This window comes from Actinia tenebrosa, unplaced genomic scaffold (assembly GCF_029948245.1).
Source record: "Actinia tenebrosa isolate PJP-AT-01 unplaced genomic scaffold, QUT_ActTen_1.0 PGA_scaffold4__44_contigs__length_22323623, whole genome shotgun sequence".
NCBI lineage: Eukaryota > Metazoa > Cnidaria > Anthozoa > Actiniaria > Actiniidae > Actinia > Actinia tenebrosa.
In genome coordinates, this window is record NW_028292581.1 from 21,526,035 (window position 1) to 21,547,779 (window position 21,745).

The 21,745-nt window shown below is 36.2% G+C and overlaps 2 protein-coding genes across 2 annotated transcripts in view; both read right to left on the reverse strand.

The window, feature by feature from the left end:
* Positions 1–1,635: 1,635 nt before the first annotated feature.
* Positions 1,636–9,947, reverse strand: LOC116304666 (uncharacterized). Its single transcript, XM_031714425.2, has 10 exons — positions 9,891–9,947; positions 9,767–9,810; positions 9,299–9,364; positions 7,773–7,903; positions 6,189–6,351; positions 5,356–5,430; positions 4,920–4,961; positions 3,528–3,632; positions 2,732–2,818; positions 1,636–2,062 (listed from the first exon to the last, which is right to left on the reverse strand). Exons 1-10 carry the CDS (start codon positions 9,937–9,939, stop codon positions 1,883–1,885), a joined length of 942 nt encoding a protein of 313 aa, XP_031570285.1. The 5' UTR covers positions 9,940–9,947; the 3' UTR covers positions 1,636–1,882.
* A 1,719-nt stretch (positions 9,948–11,666) lies between these two features.
* Positions 11,667–21,745, reverse strand: part of LOC116304663 (delta-actitoxin-Avd2b 2) — a 45,157-nt gene continuing 35,078 nt past the window's right edge. The window contains exons 2-6 of the mRNA XM_089036917.1: positions 13,765–13,833; positions 13,247–13,346; positions 12,982–13,020; positions 12,502–12,519; positions 11,667–11,980 (exon numbers count right to left, since the gene is read on the reverse strand). Coding sequence (XP_088893043.1) covers positions 11,910–11,980; positions 12,502–12,519; positions 12,982–13,020; positions 13,247–13,337 — 219 coding nt within the window. The 5' untranslated portion in view covers positions 13,338–13,346; positions 13,765–13,833 and the 3' untranslated portion in view covers positions 11,667–11,909. The remainder of the gene's footprint in view (positions 11,981–12,501; positions 12,520–12,981; positions 13,021–13,246; positions 13,347–13,764; positions 13,834–21,745) is intronic.

Here is a 21,745-nt window from a genome sequence, read left to right on the forward strand (position 1 = left end):
ACTCTGAAAGCGCACACAAGATTCTACAAAATTTTATATCCAAGTATACTTTTTCTTTTCTTTCCCAAGTATGGCGGGAAAAGGTCACGTGACCCATCAAGCATCTCCTAGCAACACCCAGTTTCATCATATTTATAAGCCTGACTGAAGCGAGATGAAGTTTTACTCACGACTCTATACATTAATATTTTTTAAAATTCTTTCATATTAAAACTGATGTTTGATTCCGTAGAGAATACAGAAACAATAGTCATATTTAAAGAACAAAAGCAGTGTGAAAAGGATTATGATGGTCTAGAGACGGGGGTAAAAACGTCATCTCGCTACAGGCTTTATTGCAGACAATCAGTCTGACTGCCAAAAATATAGTTCCTGATGATCAGGAGTTTTATTGTTACTGTTCAGTTAATATCAATAAACTATAAGTTCTGTGGTTTACCAGCACTTCAATGTCTTTGTGGATCCAGAATTGTAATGAATGCATAGCATTCTTCAACAGTGACGCGATAGCCAAAAATTTCCAATTCCCCAGGCCAGACTTCTTTTAGTGCCGATTGAATGTTGGTTGACGATCGATAATAAAGCATTTCTCATGATCATTCTCTCCTTAGATCATCCTAAATGGCGTCTGTTTTTCATTGTTATTTATATCTCGAGGGATTTTGAGTCATGTGGTTGCACTCCAAGAATTGAAGGTTCATGTTAAATGGACAATTTTTTTTCAAATAGGACAATTTTTTATCGAATGGTCTTTTATTCGCAGCGAAAACAGTTGAGTGCAACAATTATATCGACGAAAATATATTATAATCACCACCAGATCGTACTAAATGACACTGATAAACTATTAGAAGCCAATGAAAATACCATTGGGACTATTTAGGACTATTTCACCATAGTTAATTAACTATTAACTATGATTTCACAGCGCACTAGATATTACATTGAAGATGTGCGCCTTGAAGAACGTTATTACTGGGTTTCCTGTGGCAGCCCAGTGGTAAAATGCCTTTGGTTTTTTTTCCTGCCTTCTCCTTCTCGCGAAAAGTGCATTCTTGTCTATGAATGACTAACATAACTAGAAATCAAGACTTACGAGCTGTTATAAACCAATGTTTTTTTATATTCATTTTAATAGCTATGCTATTCACGATTAAATGAACACTTATGGGCTTTTTTCTTCAATACAATTATGCGCACAAGAACAAATTAGACCTTTCCTGAATTCGCTTCAAGTCCAAGTAGAGGTTGGACTTGATGTGTTGATAAATATAGTGTATTTGTCAGGTCCAACCTCCACCTGGAACCAATATGATGAAAGGTCTATAAAGGGACCGCTCATTATTTACAGGGAAATGAGATATGAAAAATGTGATGCTCAAATTTTTTTGGTTCCCCTTCATTCATAGAGAACGCAAATTTTATTGATCCCCCTCCCCTCCCAAAATTAATGGACAAGTGTCTAACAAAAAAGGTATCTATTACACAATTTTTTTTTGGTCCACCCTTTTTCAGTGCACAAAATTGTTTGGTCCCCCCCCCCCCTCTCATTTCCACCAGCCCCCCCCCCCCCCCCCTCTCTGTAGATAATGACCGGTACCTAAGGTCATTCATGATCCCCCATCACAAATATCCTTTCATTCAGAAAGCGTGGTATTTAATTGAATAAACTGCGCTGCCCTTAATTGTGCGAGTAAAAAAGGAGGCTGTTTCTCAATAAACTGAGGTGATCTTGAATGAAAACGAAAACCAACGGGGGAAAAAGAGAGTCTCATTCATACAAAAATGTTACTACACAAATTAGTATAAATTTCTCCAGAATAGAGATAACAACTTTAAAAGTGAATCTCTAATTTAGAGTAAAAAGCGAAACAAATTTATGTTACTGGCATAGCGTAGCGTCAATCTGTTTAAGTCCTGGTAAAGCTAGTTTGACCTTCCTTCTGTAAGCAGACCCTGCTTCGTGGTAGATGGGGTTCCTTTCCAGGTATATCGTGGTCAGCTTTGAACAGTTCTTCAGTTCATCAAGATCTTCCCAATGCTCAAGTTTATTATCATTAAACTGCGTACGACAAAAGATTGTTAACAGAAATGGTTATTACATTTGAAATTATTGTGCACTCGCCTCTCACGGCCTTTGGGGTCTAGAGATCGAATCGCGTACTCATGTGGATAAAGTTTCATCTCTCCCTTCTTTCGAAAGTTTTTCTCCAGATTATTTATTCCCTCCACAAATTCTATGAACAGCCTAAACTCCAATTCGATGTGTGAGTTACCCAACTAGTGAGATCAGCCCAGAGGTTGTTTCAGGGTTTGATCTGTGAGTTAGCCATGCCCTGACTTAGATCATCCCAGAGGTTGTTTCAGGGTTCTATCTGTGAGTTAGCCATGCCCTGACTTAGATCAGCCCAGAGGTTGTTTCAGGGTTACATAAAATGTTAAGGATATTTATCGAGAGCGGGTTGCGCGGAGTACAGAAAAGTAATTATGAGAAAGTCCGTCTATAATCACCGTTGCCATCAGTTGTCGGCCATCAGTGGAATTAAAATCTTGTCCCACAAACAACAAGTATAAGGAGGCAATTAACGATTGAAACAATTTATAATCTTTTTACTGCAATCAAAATTTTAGTTTTTATAAGATATTCTAGTTAATTTGTTGAGCTTGTGGGACATAACAACGGTAACTATGGTGAGTCGGAACCATGAATACCATTTCTTTGCTTATTTACCCAGAATTCCTCCAAATTAACGAGATGTGAAACGTTTGTTATTCTTGAGATTCTGTTGTTTGCCAAGTCCAAGGTAGTCAGCTTCACCTGTCGCGATAACAACGAGAAGAAAAAAATCATTACCTTGTAGAAATGACAAACATTTTTACAGCACGTTTTTTTTGTTCACTGTGTAGCGGTGCAAGGAACTGAGGAGGGAAGAACGGCATTCCTTTTCTATGGACGAGGTATTCCCATCTCTCGCGAGAAAAAGAAGGATTCGTATCTTTGCGCAAGTTCAGCCACAGCTAATAAAGCTGTTTTTAAATAGTGACGACATTCGTAAGAAAAACGACTTCCGGTTCCAAGTCGAAAAGCAGATTTTTAAAAGATTTTTCTGGTTGCGAGTTTCTTGATAATACTCATTGATAATACTCATTGATAATACTCATTGATAATACTCATTGATAATACTCATTGATAATACTCATTGATAATACTCATTGATAATACTCATTGATAATACTCATTGATAATACTCATTGATAATACTCATTGATAATACTCATTGATAATACTCATTGATAATACTCATTGATAATACTCATTGATAATACTCATTGATAATACTCATTTTTTGTCGAAAACACTGCACGTTGTAGGTGTAACTGGTAATTTCGGAAAATAACTTTTTACTCTTAATATTTTAGCGATTTTCAGTGTCTGCGGACCCTGAAATAAGTCCATTAAACGTATAGTTTCGTCAACTTTCTTTCGGAAATACGAGAAAAAAGTTTTTTTTTGAAGAAAAACTCACCAGATTATCTAGCCCTTTTATTTCTTGTATTCCATTGTGGCTGATATACAACTCTTCTAGGTTCACCAAACAGTCAAGTCCTTTCAGTTCTATTATACGATTACTCTGTGAAAACAAGCACACTCGTTAGCCTCCCTCCGTGCGACCTCCATGCAGCAGGACACTGTTCTATCCAACCCGATCAAGGGAACGCTCATTTTTATAGGCATGAGGGGCTGATGGGATTTTTTCGTACTCTAGGTAAAAAAATGTATGACCCCTTTCGCCAACCTAAATTTATTTTAAAAAAACAATGATAATTTTTAAAATAAATTTCCTATTTAAGCTTATTATTCTTGGGGAGGCCCCCCTTGAATTCTATATATTTTGCAAACCCCACTAAATCGCACCAGCACCCCCCTCCCCCATCCCCCCTCCCCCATTCCCCCCATGCCTGTAAAAAATGAAGCGTCTCCAAAATGATTATATAGCTTACTAGTATGTGCATCATGATTGGTTGAGAACTGTGCTGCTTTGAGTTGGTGAAAGGGGCACGATTGCTGACAACCGATAAAGCGTAAGAAAAAACCCATTGAAAACTACAATGGATTTGTTTTCTTTTCAATAATAAATGTTACTGACCAGAAAAAAATTGCATCTTATTAATTAATTAATTTAATCTTATAATCTTTTATCTCTCTCTTTTATTTATATATTTACTTAGTATTAATGCAAGTTTTGTAGCATACCGTGGGAAATTCGTACGGGTTTAGAGTAAATAAGTAGTAAGCCTTTTGCTTGTAAAGTAGACGTAGAGACAAGAGGAATTGTATTAATAAAGTAGTCAGTCAACCTGGTAACTCTTGTAAATGAGTGCTCACAAAAAGCACTTAGGAAATGCCGAAAACACTCAAGAAGTGTAAAAGCACTTGACACCCTTGGCTTGTGCTTCTTCTTACACTAAGTGCTGTAATTTATTATTTAATGAAGCATGAAAAAGCGGTTTTATTTGTCAAAAGGTCGGTTTAGACGGTACGATTTTTGCCTACAACTATCGTATACAACATGCTTGCGCCATCCTACGACTCGAGTCGTAGCGTGTAAATCAACCCTACGACTCGCCTACGACAGACGCGAGCGTGTTGTATACGATAGTTGTAGGCGAAAATCGTAGAGTGCAAGCAATTAATCCGTGTAACACTAATTACTAAATAAGACAAAATAGTGTTAATTAAACAATAGAAAACAATGGAATTTGCATGAAATTGTGCTATTTAGTATTACTAAAGTTTCACGGATTTACTGTGGTCACTCTACCATCTAAATCGGCCTAAATAGAACCCTGCCAGCTAGGCTTGAGGGGTAGTGAGCGCATAGGGTCATTGAAGTTTTTCTTTAATGGTGCTATCTTACCTGTATACTAAGTATTTTCAGGTTAACAAGACAATCCAAATTCTGTAAATAAAATTCAAAAATTAAATTAAAAAGTTAAATGAATTATATAAATTTAAAGTTATTGCAGGGGCGGCAAAAACTCAAAATCTTTGGGGGGGGAGGGGCACTGCGAGGCGTCTGGTGGGGAACTGCAAAAAATCACAACAATAACTCAATAACAGTAATAAGAATCGAAACTATGCATTTATATTTCATGTGAACCAATATTTTATGGGGGGTCCAGGCCCCCCCCAAAAATTTTGTGGCAGGGCACATGCCCCCCCCGGTTCCACTGCCCCTGTATTGTTAAGTATGTTGACAATGTTGAAGCTTAAAATGTTAACTTTATAGAAAAATGCCGTACATGCTTATGATTATCTATAAAATCTTGGTTATAATGCCTGGTGGCTCATACCTGCAGAGATGTGATCTTGTTTTTCCCAACGAATAAGCTTTGTAGTTTGGTTAAGTTATCCAGTCCCTCAAGCACCTAGGAATGAGACAGTTCATAGTATAATGGGTTATTAAATGAATGAGTTCAACAAAGTATTTATTCCACCTTGTAGTATCAATGTAATTTTTATAGTTGGAGCAGAGAAAGCTCACTCCATAGATGGTATGATTAATTCCATATTTGGATCGTGCGGAAAAGCGGCAAACAAAAAGGCCGTTGTTTTATGACGAATTCGACATGTACACTTTTGAAGAAGAAAAGAAAAGAAAAAAAAAAAACAAGTAAAACCAGAAAAACTTTGGAAAATTGAGCAAGAATACAGGGACGATGCTAACTTGTGGGTCTGCCTAGCAGACACAAGGAAATACGACACTCAATGTTTGATATGAAGTAGGACCCAAAATGGCTCTGCCGACAAAACTGACAAAGTGGGTGGTGATCAAAGAGTTAGGAGGTGGTGCCCCTTTCTTAGATGATTTTACTGCCTACTATGCAGAATTCAATAACTATAGCCTTAGTAATTAACAATTATTATTCGCCGAATTTAATAAATAATGGAGAGAGAGGGTTTTTTTGTTCATATTCTATTTATCTCTGCAAGCGTCACAAACTGACTAACAAGTGTGCATGTGCGAGTGTCATATTCACCTGTAGGTGAATATAGCAGCATAAGGCATAAATTGCGACCAATGAGCATGCCGGATTTATTATATCCACTTGTGTAAAAATACTAAAACTACATAGTGTTATATTATTATTATATAACATTATTTTTAGTTTCTAGGTGATCTTACCCTTATTTTATTAGCTCCAAGTTCTAACATATCAATGTTTGTCAGGTTATCCAATCCTTCAATCTTACTGATTTTATTCTGGACTAAGAAAAGCTTCTCTAATTTTGTCAATGCATCAAGATTTTCAATGACTTTGATGATATTGAAGGACAAGTCCAGAGACCTGAAAGAAAAAATTATTTGTTTTCTAAGACAAGCTATGCATTATTGGTAGAAACCTACTAATGGTGTATCACAAATCCTGTGCTCTGATTGGCTGAGCTACTAGTGGTCTATTGGTGGTACATCACTAGTACCGAAAAGTAGCAGTTTTGAAAAACAAATCCACAAAATAATAAAATTATACAACTTAATTTTTTAACATTGTTTGTGTTCATTTATTTGACCTATTTATTGGTCAGTTTATACTTACTATAACAATTAGACCTCTCACCCTCATGGTAACTCATGGTTGGCCTTTGACCTAATGGACTATTGACCTGAGACCATTCGTGCTGCAGGTCTAACATTAAATAACTTACAACATAAACAAACATTTTTTTTTTTACTTCAATCATGCAGGGAATAATTGTTTAGTCTTCAAGCCAGAGGATAAGTTGTATTTAACCCTTTTAGTACTAGAGGCTAAAAGGGTCCAACTCAGGCTCTTCATGGAACATAATAATTAGGAGGGTGCTTTTTTTATTTCTCAATATCAATGAAAGAAAACATATTTTCAGTAGATAACACACATCAAAGCAGTTGATAGAATCAGATTGGTTAATGACCCCCCACCCCCCCCCCCAAAAAAAAACAATAGCCCACATGTTTCAACACACAGAAATGTCCTAGGAGATGGATATTGAAATTGAAAAGCAGGAATGTCTTTCCACTAGCCACTTTTGGCCACTTCAGCATTTCCGGTTGGCTGCTTTTGGCTGCTCTAGTTAGTAGTGAAACTGCACTGGGTTAAGCTTAACTACACAAAAGCAGATGGATTTGGAATGTTATTTTTTGTGGGGGTAGGAAAACTGGAAAGCTAGACAAAAACCCAAGTGCAAGTCAAGTGAACAAAAAGAAAGTCTACATTAGCCATACTGAGGTTGAGGAAAACACCTTAGGTCCAGTCCAATGGCATTGCAGTGCATTGTGGGACATATTTTCGACCCCCAAAAAGACATTCAAATTTTACCAATAACCTGAAACAACATCTGGGTTGATCAAAGTCAGGGCATAGCTAACTCACAGATAGAACCCTGAAACATCCTCTGGGCTGATCTAAGTCAGGGCATGTCTAACTCACAGATTGAACCCTGAAATAACCTCGACCCTGGGCTGATCAAAGTTAGGGCATAGCTAACTCACAGATTGAACCCTGAAATAACCTCTGGGCTGATCAAAGTTAGGGCATAGCTAACTCACAGATTGAACCCTGAAAGTCAGGGCATAGCTAACTCACAGATTGAACCCTGAAACAACCTCTGGGTTGATCAAAGTCAGGTCAGAGCTAACTCAAAGATCAGTTTTCGGTTTTGCGGAGGGAGGAAACCGGAGAGAAAAACCTAAGAGAAAAACCCATGTACTTATTACTGTCCAGAAACTTACGTCAGTCCTGTTAGGGTTTCGAGATTCTCAATTTTTGATATCTGGTTGTCATAAAGATCCAGTTCAGTGAGTGTTGTTAGAGTTGAGAGATTTTCAATCTTTTTGATTTTGTTTCTTCTTAAACATAGCGACTGAAACCAAAAAAAATTAAGTCAGTAACAAGTCAGTATAAGAGAAAATTAACTAAGAGAAAGAATCTCTGGTATACATGCTTTTAACCATCATAGGTACCGTTTGATGCTATTTTTAAAATCATACTGCTCATGCTCTATGCTGTTTGCTTATGGTTTTTTTTTTTGAAAAACGTAAGAAAACATGAGCAAACAGTGTAGAGAATGCGAAGCATGGCCATGCAGAAAAACAAATGAACAAATGAATAATTCTAAAAATAGCTTCAAAGATTCTAAAAATAGCATCAAAGGGTACTCTTGATGGTGCATGGGGATTCTTTCTCTTGGTCAGTACCAACACATATGACAACATTAACAGGGGTGGAGTGGCAAAGGAGGGCCCAGGAACCAGGAGTACTGAAAAGGACATCTAATCATCCCCCAACCCCGTCCTTTTTTGCAGAAATAAAAAATATATTTGTAACTGAAAATATCTATCTGGATTAACTTTCACTTGAAGCTCTTAAATTGATTTCTGTCTATTTGAGATGCCATTTTTTCATCAATTTTCTCCCGTTTATGGGTTTGCTATAGCATTAGCATGAGGTACCCTGTAAGAGTCAGCCCCTGCATATCAGCTGTCGTCATATTAGTCAAATCCTTGCTATGATACTAAAACTGTTCCTGTGTAATGCACCAGTCAAAGTAAACCTCAACCCCCCCCCCCCCCCCCTCCACCCTGGGATATGCATGGGAGAAATTTTGTGGTAAAAAGCTAAACAAGACCCACCCCCTGGGGCAACTAAATTTGGCTTTGCAAAATATTTTCATAACTAGTTGTTTTTTATAAGAAAGTAAAATGCTGCAACAATGGCAACCATCTTGGAATTTACAAAACCAATCCCCACTTAATGCCCCACATTCCTTTGGCACGGATGACAAAATGGGTGAATCACCCACATAGTCGGGACCCAAACAGCTGCTAAAAAGTAACAAATCCCCACCGAATCCCCAAATATCCTGGGATGGTGGGGTTAGGGTGCATGAAATAGTGGAACAGTAGGGTTCTCAGGCCTTTTATGACACATGGACCTTTAGCAGTTATAACTTCAACAAACAAGATCTTTTGGTTTTTTGATTGAATATAAAATGCAGGCGCATGTCTCTGTACTGTGATATAAACATGCTGGGAGCTGTAGAGCAGGAGAAAAGCAAGCTTAGGAACACGAGGCATAGCCAAGTATTTCTCTCAATTTTCAAGTGCTCTACAGAGTGTTTATACCATATAGCTTTTATAAATTGCTTTTTGACAATTTTGCCAAGCTTAACTGTTCTCTGACAAACACAACAGCCAGCCAATCAGCACAAGCATTATATCTCAAATATTTTATATTCTGTAATATAATAAGACTTTACCTTTACACTAGTCAACTTTTCAAAGTTTTCAATTTTCTCCAGTTTCACATGAGTCAAATCTACGTACTTCGAAAAAAATTAATTAAAGATTAAAAATTAGTAATAAAGTATAAGCAAAGTTTAAATAAGTATGGCAATTAAAATTGGCACTTGAAGTTAAGTTGTCAAGGCAATTGCAGTGTTACAGGGGCGAGCTTCAATAAATATTTTCTTTCATATCAGTTCTACAATAGTCACTTCTGACAATGAATGTAATTTAGTTGTTTTTGATCTGTCATAATTCATAATCTGTAACATTTCTGTAAAATATAATAGCCAAAAAGACTCTTAGTATCCATACAAAGTCTGAAAACACTAAGACAAAACAAATATAAGTTTTCAAATGCTCGAAGTATGCCAAAATGAGTACAAAGTACAAGCTCGCATTTTAAGCTTTTATTTGTAAACAATTTTATTTGTATTTTGTACCTCTGCATCTGGTTTAAGCAAAACGCGTTGGACTTCATTAGAACCTACAAAGTAAAAATGACACACAATGAACATAAAAATGACATATTTAGTTGGTATAATGATTCATTCAAGATGTTTTTACCGTCAAAACCGTCGGCAGTTGGGCTCACAGCTTCGTTGTCTTCCTCCATTTTGAAAATTCTGGTTGCTCAGCCTCTTTCTGGTTAACACAGGAGGCCCAATCACGATATCATAAAACGCCAACCACTAAAGAACTCTCATTAGATTTTCAAGAGATATCTCTTCTAGAAAACAAATGACGGGGGATGACGGGGTTCAATTAATAAAGGCCTTTTGCAAAGTTGCTATTGAATAAGTAAGGTCTTTTCATTAGGTCTCTATAAAAACACAGGAAGCCCAGTGACAGCAGTTTTCAGCACCAAATATTTATTTGAGATTCGCGCGCTCTGTTTTGTGAAACGCTTCAAAAAATCAGGTAACAGGAAACCTGCTCAACTCAAAAGTTTTGTTCATCTTATTTAAGGCATAGAAAACACACGCGCATGTCTCTGTAATCTCATTTAGCTCAAGCGGAGAGTTTGTGAATAACGCAAGGTTTACTGAATTTATAATAACGAGATGATGGTTGGTGGTATATGACGTCACGTCATATCAGGTGCTTAGATGATTGACAACACAAGTCTCACCAATGCTACCAAGTTTCGTTACCATAGCATATTTTGTTCAGGGGTTATGGCCAAGGGGCCACCAGATGCGTGTGGGACCACGAGATGCGGTACTTGAAAACGAATCGACGACCGATTCTTTATAAGCTCCTTTTCAATTTTTCTTTACGCGCTGCGACCGAGGGAGCACATTAAAATTTTGTTTGTGTAAAGAAAGTTATTGCTCTTGGTTGATCTATCTACAATCCTGGACAAAAAATTGGGACAGCAACAAAAAATTACATGAAATTGTTATCTTCTCTTCCCCTCCCCCCCCCCCCCCCCCCCCCCACCCCCCACGTCATATGCTCGTAGCACATTGCTATGCACACAGGCGGTTGCTATGCACATTGATTACACGTCGCTCCGCTCCTCGCAAGATATTCGTCGGTTTTCGGAGTAAATTCGCTAGCCCGACTAAACCAAGGAACGCCTGCCGTTAAGTGTAGCGCGCACGTAAACAAGCACTACAAGGAACGCCTGTCATATCTTAGATTAGGTGCGATAAAATCGAATATAAACCAACACAATCGAATATTTAACGTGCTCCCTTGCAGCAACGAGAAATATTTGTAAAAATTCAAAAAGCAAGCTACAGGGATCTGCAGTTATTTGCTGCGAACCAATGGAGGGTAGGGAGGAAATAAATACTCCAAGAAAAACCAGAATGCTTAGCAGACTATGCATTTTAAAACTCTGGTCTTTCAAAATTTATATTTTTTTCAAATAGTCCTTTCTTCGGTAGCATTTCGTTCACGTTAAGATTGAATTTGCAAACAAATGAACGAAACTTCGTGCAGACCTAAAATGGACCGAAATCACGCGCGTCAGCCAATCAGCGTGCGCGTTAATCTCAAATATTTTACTTTAAAAAACAATATAAAACGGATGCTCATATATCTGTATTGTGATATAAACACTCTGACAGCTGTAAAGCAATAGAAAAGCAAAAGAAACAGCAAACAGTCGGCTACGCCTCGTGTTCCTAAGCTTGCTTCTCCTTTGTGCTCTACAGCTCCCAGCGTGTTTATATCACAGTACAGAGACATGCGCGCGCGATATATATATATTCCTTAAATAAAATATACAAAACGTTTGAGTCCTCGGATATACACGTAAACTAATAAGATTTTCTTTGGCAGTCTGTGACAAAAATGGATTAGAAACACCAACAAAGCAAAGAAACATAGATATTCAAGGTTGTACCATAGTTAATTAACTATGGTTGTATCTTTATTTTAACTATCACTTTCACAAATCAACAGTTTGCATCGTCTCTTTATAACTTTAATTTATTAAACCCTTTTTCTTATCTACGAATTATGATAGTTGTCCTAGCTTATTTAAGAACAAAATCATTCAGTATCCATGTCCGTTAAAATGGCTTTACTTTTTATAGGTTAAAAGATGCAGGGACTGTTTCTATCGCGGGCTTATCAGCAGCCTTCACTATAGCAGCATTGACCCCAGGGACATCCACACCACCAGCAAGGACAACAGCTTCTCCCTGGAAGAATACAAATTGTACAAGTATGCATGTGAATTAATCATGTCTTTGAAAAAACAATAAATAACGATGAAAACCAAGAAAATACGTTTGCTGGTCAAAAACGAGGAAGGGACTGTTTAGTTTTGCACCTAACATCCTCGATAAATGCTTCATAATGGAGTACCGATGCATAGAAAAAGGTCAAATAGGCTTGAATGGAAACTGTGAATGAAAATACCTGAAGCCCGGTTTAACGAAGAATGTAATTAGTGCTCTTCACGGACTCGTTACTCTATTTACCCCTTACCAACACTGACAAAGACACATGTACATATACACACACAAAACAAAGCTACCTTCCTAGCCCTTCCCAACAAAAAGACACAGGGCTTGCACACTACAAACATACACACACGAGGGAAAGCTACGTTCCTAACCCACCAAAGTTCTCGTATGAGTTGATACAGGCTTATACTGCGAAATAAAAAATTTACAATAACGATACTATAAACTATAAACAATAACGGTGCTTTACTTACTTTTTGCCATGCTCCCATCTAGAAAAGGAAGAGAATAAAGCCAGAAAAGAATAATAAAAAAGACAAATTGAAATAATAAGGGAGTTATAAAATTGCTTGTTAGAAGTGCTCTTCTAAATTACGTTAACTACTTTTTTCTCAGGAAACACTTAAGTAAATCCACAAGCAGAAAATTTTATAATTTTTCCACTATTTTTCATCGTCGATAAAAGGACAGACCAATAAGCCGAGCGTGCGCTCTTTCTGTTGGTTGTTTTGATCACCAAGAAAACGTCGAAAAAACGGTTTTAGTGAATTTTTTGTGGTAAACAATATTTACTATGGTCTGTACTGTTATGTACATGGAATGGCGTCAGCATATGACCCAAACTTTGCATTGAAAGCACAACTCACTGCGCTCGTGTTACAGACTATAGAAAAGCTACCTCGCTTTGCTAATTATTTCTTTACCAAAATTTCAAGAAAAAGACATAATCATACCTTGGTAGCCCTGTATGATGTCTCTAAATGACGGTTCATCTAGGAGGAAAAAAGGTATATTTAAATCGGGGCGGGTAGCTTTTCTTTCACGGGTTTTAATTCGAAAGCGTTGATTCCACTGTTATTGTTATTTTTGCACCCAAACTAACCGTGAGCCAGGTCTCTAACAATATTGGCATTACAGCTTCACTTGTCCACCAACATTTTTTATATCAAGATACATAACGTCTCCTCTTCTCTCTCTGTCTCCATTTTAGAAACTTACCATGGGAATCTTGTTCTTGTTCAATGCTTGCAGCTGAAATGACAAGCATGAAGGCTGCGCCGAGCATCAGAAAAACCAAAAGACGGTTCATTGTTGCTTTCTATTAAAAAAGATCACGAAAATCATCCTTGCGTACTTAGTAAGGTACGTTCTACGTTCATGAGCATGTAAAGCTGCTGACAAACAGTTAAGCACCCATTTTTACAAAACGCATATCTACACAGGCGTGTCTTACTCGATGAAAATGCTTTGTGTTTAGCTAGTTAAATTTTTCGTAAAAGAAACTGACCACTTTACAATAAATGACAAAAGAATTCAGGAGGGTATGGCATGGCCCTATCCTCTGCTATAGCTTTGAGCCTACAACTTTAAAACTCACACTGTTGTACATAAGGTTTACTATACTGTATTTCTTGTTTGCCCATTTTACATCATCAAACGAAAAAGGGGCCCATTTGAGAACTTGTATATTTTTACAACGAAGAATCCTAAGAAGAAATGATATCTATCGGACTTACTTGAATCAGAATTTGACAGTTGTCTTGGTTGATGTTTCCTTCTTGGCTTCCGAAGCAATAATAGAACAGCTACAGAGGAATGGGTAATTATATAGACAAAAAAGGTGGAATTATCATTACCAACTACTTTAATTTTTGACTGAGCATAATGATGGCTCAAGCAAAACAATTTTCATTCATGGGCAATTTCTTATACATAAGCGCTTTGGGCAAGTAGTTATTATTATCCTTATACATGTGTTGTTATAATTATTGATTGAAATTTTTATTTTTCATTGTTAAAATAAAAGCTTATTATTATCACTATTATTATTTCAATATACATAATATATAATTTCTGCTTTGAACAAGCGGAGTTTGTTTTGAAAGGTAGCTTATCTTAAGCAAAACGCCAGCCAACGCTTTGGTACTTTGAATTCTGCTTTGAATCCCGCGGGTCTACTACCCATAATGCACCCGATATAGTTATATACTATATACTTGGTTGGATCAGAATTTCTGCATATCGCTGTATATATATATCATTTATATATCAATCAATTTCAAGTAGCCAGTTGTTAATTGCCTATACGTAGAGAGATTATTATTATTATTATTATTCCTTTATTATTATTATTCCTTTATTGCACAGCAAAATAAGAATATAACTCTTTTGCTGGTATGCATTAACCTTCAGCTCGAGATTATTATTATTATTATTATTATTATTATTATTATTATTATTATTATTATTATTATTATACAAAGGTAGTTAGGTCTATAACGCGTCATACTTCACTTTACCAAGGATAACAAGCAAATACTCATCCGTTTACTTCACTTTTATTCTGTTGAATTTTTTCTCATACGTCTTTTTGGATTCAACTTTGCACGCACTGACAATAAATCCTCATTACGAATCCAATTAGAATGGTTTGTTAATCGATTTTTGTCATATACATTATACTTTCATATATCCACCCACGACAGGCGTTTAGTAGCTTGATCCAAATCATTCAATTTAAATCAAAACAAAAACAATAAATAATTTATTAGGATCATAGTGCGACGAAACCGGCCTCGAAGCGCCCTAAAAAGTGATAATGGTTTTCCCGTGGAAAGCATTGAGCAGGATGTATCTTTTGCTGTATAACGTTTATATTTAAAATAATTGTGTAGCTAGAGCTGAATACCAGCGCAATACACACACTATGCTTTATGCATATGCATTTACCCCAAGGCCTTGTTGTGTGCGAGCCAGAGCAATTATTGACCACCTAATACTTTCAACAAAGAATACAAAAATAAAAAGACATTAAAACACTGATGATCAATTGAAACATAAGTTCTCATTTCCATTTTACTGTCCCTTCTTGCATGATTTGCCCCTCGACGTTAGTCAGCAAATTGTTTACAAGTTCGTGTGTATCCATGTTGCTTTACTGAACATTTCTTTATGCGCTTAACGAGCAGCTAGCTTCTTTGTAGCTCTTTTTCTTCATGCTGCTCGGTTCGATGGGGTTTTCTGGGCGCGTTACCCTTTAACTTCAAATTGCAAATACGCAGACGGGAAAAATCTTCTAGATCCTTTAAGGGAGAGATGAGATTTTTTGAATAATCATGTTTTAACTGAATTCGGAAAGTAATATTAAACTCAGAGTGCTGTTAAGCGTTAGTTTTATTACCCATTGTCTCAATTTTTTTAAGCCAAAGTTTCTATAAATCGCGCTTGAGATCTTGGAGGATGAGTACTTTCTCAAGGTTTAGAAAATTTGAAGAAAATCTGTAAGATCATTTTCGATAAATTTAATATTGAGAGTTTGAAGCATAGAAATTTTTCAAAAAAGAAAGCATTTCAATTACGTCGTAGTTCATTTGCCTGTTTATAGTTTTACAGTTTTCCGTACTTTTATTTTGTTGATTACTTTGTGTGTTTGATTTCTTCATACATGTCTTTCCGAGTTCTCTTCATATCAACCTTGCAAGCAAAAAAAATCCGCATTATATTCAGTGACCTTCTAGATAGAATAGTTTGTTAATCAATTGTTGTCATATTTATTAGGGTTTCATATTTTCATCGACAACAGGCGATCTTATTTTTAAAAGATTTGGCGTCGTCCAAATCATGAAATTTAAACCAAAACAAACAAAACAAAAAAAAAAAAAAAAACAAAAACCAAAGACCTAATGCCTCCTTTTTTTTTCGTAAAATGACCATTTCAAATCAAGTGATGTTTACATTATGTTTCTTTCAAATGTTTTAATATCCACATGAATACGAATGAATACATTTCAGAAAGGTAAAGGAACAATTCTCTAGAGAACATCACGTAAACATCAAATGGTTTCAAACGGGGAATTTACATACGAAGGTAATTAGGTGTTTAACGTGTCGTGATTTACCATTTGATTTTTACTTTTATTCTGTTGTTTAAATATTCGTCCAAGATTTGGGCAAGTGGTATTAAGGGCGACTGATTTTCAGAAGTTAACGACCGATTACTGTTTTTCTCATGCATGTCAAGGCTAGTAGTAATTGCATGTAGCTAATTAAAACCAGTGCAGTACACACACTATGCTTTATGCATATGCATTTACCTCAAGGCCTCGTTGTTGTCGAGCTGGAGCAATTATTGACCACCTATTACCTTCAACAAAGAATACCCTATTCCACAGGAAAAAGTTATCACCTTTTGTTTTAGAGAGCAAGGAGGGAGTTCGATAAAAGCATTAAAGAAAAATGGTCTATTCAGAAATAGAAAGCATTACAAAACTGATGATCAATTGAAGCATAGGTTCTCATTTCCATTTTACTGTCCCTTCTTGCATGATTTGCCCCTCGACATTAGTTTACACGTTCGAGTGTACGCATGTTGCTTTACTGAACATTTCTTTATGCGCTTAAGGTGGAACCAAACTAATTTTGGACAATTTTATTCTCGCTCCCTTCGCAAAACTAGCGCGTCAATTCAACTGGATTTTTCATATAATGTGCTTGGAATATCCTAGATTCAAACAGCGTATTCTATATTAAGATTTTAAAATTGTTTAGCCTATTACGGCCGAAAATCAAGCAGTGCTATTTTTAGTTTTTGGCTTTTTTGGAATGGAAAGCCTTGGGCAGAAAAAAAGTTATAGAGTGCGCGCTCTAAACCCGTGAAACAAGTAGTACTAATTAGTACTAAATAAGAATTCAGTAGTCTAGTCTAAACCAAGGATTCAGGCATAACACATTGATCAACACAAAACTCGACTTCATAGTCTAGTGTCTGGTGAATTATTTTTATTTGTTTAAAAGCTAGAGAGTGAAGACACAAGACGCAATTAAAGGGAGCTAAAATAATAATGCAAAACGCACAAGACACATGAAAAATAACAACCCAATACGCAAATAAAATCGCTGGCTACCCACTTTATTCTCACAAAGAGCTAAAAAATCAAGACGCGAGACACACCGTAAACTAAGATGAAAACCCAATACGCAAATAAAATCGCTGGCTACCCACTTTATTCTTCACAAAGAGCTAAAAAATCAAGACGCAAGACACACCGTAAACTAAGATGAAAACCCAATACGCAAATAAAATCGCTGGCTACCCACTTTATTCTTCACAAAGAGCGCAGTAAAAAATCAAGACGCAAGACACACCGTAAACTAAAATGAAAACCCAATACGCAAATAAATTCAGATGCAACCGGTAGAAGCTGCACAATCTAAAGAAAGTGTACAAGTTATGCCAAATCAACCGGTGGGCACTAAAAGAACTGGATTTGGCCCTCAGATTGAGCAACTTAGCAACATCTTACCGAGGTCGACCCTTGCTGCGTTGTTGACCCAAGAAGGCGACATTAATTCTGTGGTCAACCTAGTTTTCACGAACAAGGAAAATCAAGGGAATGACTGTGGCGATAACTGCGAAGCAAGGATCACCGTCGACGAAATATGTTGGGCTGAGACAGAGAAAGCGCAATCCATAGCCGCGAAGACGACAATAACAGCTGTCACCTTGAAGGAAATTCTCAACAGCGCAGAGGAGAATGAACGCCAAGCCTCGGTGGGCAAAATACTGTCTTTCCATCGTCCGGAAAAAAGTACGGTGTCCTTTTCCAGCATTAGTGAAAGCATGGAGGTAGAGAAGAATGGCGCATTTTGTCCTTATTGTTTCAACCCTCTCAAGCAATTCGATTTTCATTTCTGTCCTTATTGTGGGATGCTTTTAAAAAAGAATTATCGTCGCCTTTAATTAACAAGACACGATGAATGCTCCCAGTTTCAGTTGCAAATAGACTTTAGAATTGTTCAGATTCTCAAGTAAGTCTAAAACGAAGACTGTGGATCTCGAGAAAAAAAATTGTTTGTGTATAATTTCTCATTCGACGTAAGTAGATGGACTCTTGACTAGACTTTGAGCAAAAAACTATTCTTCTGTAAAAAGATTGCTTAATTTGTCTACATGCATGAATAAATTGTTATTACGGTTGTTACGCATCACTTATTTCTTATGTATTATTAGACTAGACTGTTTGAGTGCACTCTTACACATAGTACTAATAGCGCAGCGCAGCCATGACGTCATAAAATCGAAGACAAAGGCGAAATTCCGACAAACAAACTTACAAGTTTACTTTCAGCAGATAATTTTCAGAGCCGATCGCAGTTGATCTTAGTTTACATGGGTTATTATTGTAACTTTAAGTAAAAATAATAAAATCGGTTTGTATAATCCTTGTAGCGGTTAAACAGAATGCAATGTTTGTCCGAATCTTTAAGCTATTTTTAGAATGAGCGCGCTGCGCTATTAGTACTATTCAATGTTCACGGTTTTAGTGCGAGCACTCTAATGCCGCTTGAAAATTCGATCCAAAATGTGAAGCATATAAGACATCGCTCTGTAGAAACATTACCATTGAATGGATTACCTCGAAGTTTTCATATATCTATTTCCAAGCTACAGAGGAATGGGCATTAGACAAAAAAGCCGGTGGAATTATCATTACCAACTACTTTAATTTTTGAGCATAATCATGGCTCAAGCAAAAAAATTTTCATTCATGGGCAATATTTTATACATAAGCGCTTTGGGCAATTAGTTATTATTATTATTATTGTTATTATTATTATTATTATTATTATCATCATCATCATTATTAATATTATTATTATTCCTTTATTGCACAGCAAAATAAGAATATAACTCTTTAGCTAATATGCATTTACAGGGGCGGCGGAAGCTGAAAAATTTTGGGGGGGCACTCCAATATTTCACGGTACCTTGAAATGACCCCCCCCCCTCCCCTCCCTGTTTAGCTTGATTACAAACGTGTATGTGTGATATTTCAATCAGTAACATTTTGCGCGCATTAAACCACTTGCAATTGTGCTGAGAGACACAAAAATGATGCAAGTCGTCGCTAGATATATCGTATATTTTTTAGATACAGAACATTATGTAATATCAAAATAATAAATAATGGTAATCATAACCAAATCTCATGCGTTTTTTTTTTTTGTGTGAGGCATTATATTCTGGGGGGCCAGGCCCCCCCAAAAAATCTAGTGGGGGGGGCCAGTGCCCCCCGGCCCCCCCCGCTTCCGCCGCCCCTGATTTAACATTTAAAGGTAGTTAGGTCTATAACGCGTCGTACTTCACTTTACCAAGGATAACAAGCAAATACTCATCCGTTTACTTCACTTTTATTCTGTTGAATTTTTTCTCATACGTCTTTTTGGATTCAACTTTGCACGCACTGACAATAAATCCTCATTACGAATCCAATTAGAATGGTTTGTTAATCGATTTTTGTCATATACATTATACTTTCATATATCCACCCACGACAGGCGTTTAGTAGCTTGATCCAAATCATTCAATTTAAATCAAAACAAAAACAATAAATAATTTATTAGGATCATAGTGCGACGAAACCGGCCTCGAAGCGCCCTAAAAAAAGGTGATAATGGTTTTCTCGTGGAAAGCATTGAGCAGGATGTATCTTTTGCTGTATAACTTTTATATTTGAAAATAATTGTGTAGCTAGAGCTGAATACCAGCGCAATACACACACTATGCTTTATGCATATGCATTTACCCCAAGGCCTTGTTGTGTGCGAGCCAGAGCAATTATTGACCACCTATTACCTTCAACAAAGAATACCGAAATAAAAGAACATTACAAAACTAATGATCAATTGAAACATAAGTTCTCATTTCCATTTTACTGTCCCTTCTTGCATGATTTGCCCCTCGACGTTAGTTTACACGTTCGAGTGTACCCATGTTGCATTACTGAACATTTCTTTATGCGCTTAAAAACTATTGTTTAGTTTTTTAAAATGAGAGTACTTCGGGCCGGCTACTTGGCGAAGACTTTGTTTACTTGATTATTCATCGCTGTTGCGACCTTTTGTTGCATACGCGTGTGATGAGTGAGCTAGTCGATGCTTCGTTGCTTTCGGAATCATTTTCCGACTTTAGTAAAATTAGCAACATCACACTGGAAAAGCGATGAATAATCAAGTAAACAAAGTCTTCTCCAAATAGCGGGCCCGAAGTACTCTCATTTTAGGTCGAATTTTGAAAGCGTTAAAATGATTCAATGAAAATGAAACTTTGGTATTATGATGCTAACATATTGTGGTTAATGTTGCGAAAATTAGAAAAAAATTCATCGGGCCGTTTTCAAGCTACATTTATGCTAGTATTATAATACATTAGCTACAAAATACGGCTCATAGTGACCTCAAGTCTATCGGATATTTTGGAAAATCAAATGGCTCTATTTCTTTTAATTTTCTTGTCATTATTCTAAAGGGATTTCAAAAAAGGATCTCCAAATTAGTAAATTAACTGTTTTTCGATGAGGTTACAAAATTGTTTTGTTTTTGCAAGATTATTATGTCTAAAAGCTTTAACGTCAAATATCTCGTGAAACGCTCATATAAATTTCCTTCAAATTTTCTGAAGTTTGAGCAAATCATATTTACTCCACTATATTAAGCGCGATTTCAAAACTTAAGTCAAAAAATGGAGAAAAAGAGCAGTAAAGCAAAGCCACCAACGCTGACTAGCGGCTGTGAGTTAAATGCGATTTTCGTGAAAACCTGTTCATTCGAAAATTCTATCCTTCTCTGAAAACCTGGGAAGTTTTATTTTCTAATGATTTGTTTGCGTCCGCGTAATTGCGCTTCGAAATTGAAAGGTAGCGCGCCGAAATTATCCAATCAAGCCACCTTAAGGTGGAACCAAACTAATTCAGAGCGAATTTTGGACAATTTTATTCTCGCTCCCTTCGCAAAAGTAGCGCGTCAATTTAACTGGATTTTTCATATCATGTGCTTGGATTATCCTAGATTCTAACAGCATATTCTATTTTAAGATTTTTTAATTGGATTTTTCATATTCAACATTTTTTCACATTTAACTGGATTATTCATATCATGTGCTTGGATTATCCTAGATTCTAACAGCGTATTCTATTTTAAGATTTTTTAATTGGATTTTTCATATTCAACATTTTTTCACATTTAACTGGATTTTTCATATCATGTGCTTGGATTATCCTAGATTCTAACAGCGTATTCTATTTTAAGATTTTTTAATTGGATTTTTCATATTTAACATTTTTTCACATTTAACTGGATTTTTCATATCATGTGCTTGGATTATCCTAGATTCTAACAGCGTATTCTATTTTAAGATTTTTTAATTGGATTTTTCATATTCAACATTTTTTTCACATTTAACTGGATTTTTCATATCATGTGCTTGAATTATCCTAGATTCTAACAGCGTATTCTATTTTAAGATTTTTTAATTGGATTTTTCATATTCAACATTTTTTTCACATTTAACTGGATTTTTCATATCATGTGCTTGGATTATCCTAGATTCTAACAGCGTATTCTATTTTAAGATTTTTTAATTGGATTTTTCATATTCAACATTTTTTTCACATTTAACTGGATTTTTCATATCATGTGCTTGAATTATCCTAGATTCTA

Coding starts and splice junctions, on each gene's coding strand:
- LOC116304666 (XM_031714425.2), bottom strand. CDS start 9,939: ATGGAGGAAGACAACGAAGCTGTGAGCCCAACTGCCGACGGTTTTGAC. Junction 7,904..9,298: donor AAAAGTTGACTAGTGTAAAG/GTAAAGTCTTAT, acceptor TTTTGGTTTCAG/TCGCTATGTTTAAGAAGAAA. Junction 2,063..2,731: donor TTAATTTGGAGGAATTCTGG/GTAAATAAGCAA, acceptor TGTCGTACGCAG/TTTAATGATAATAAACTTGA.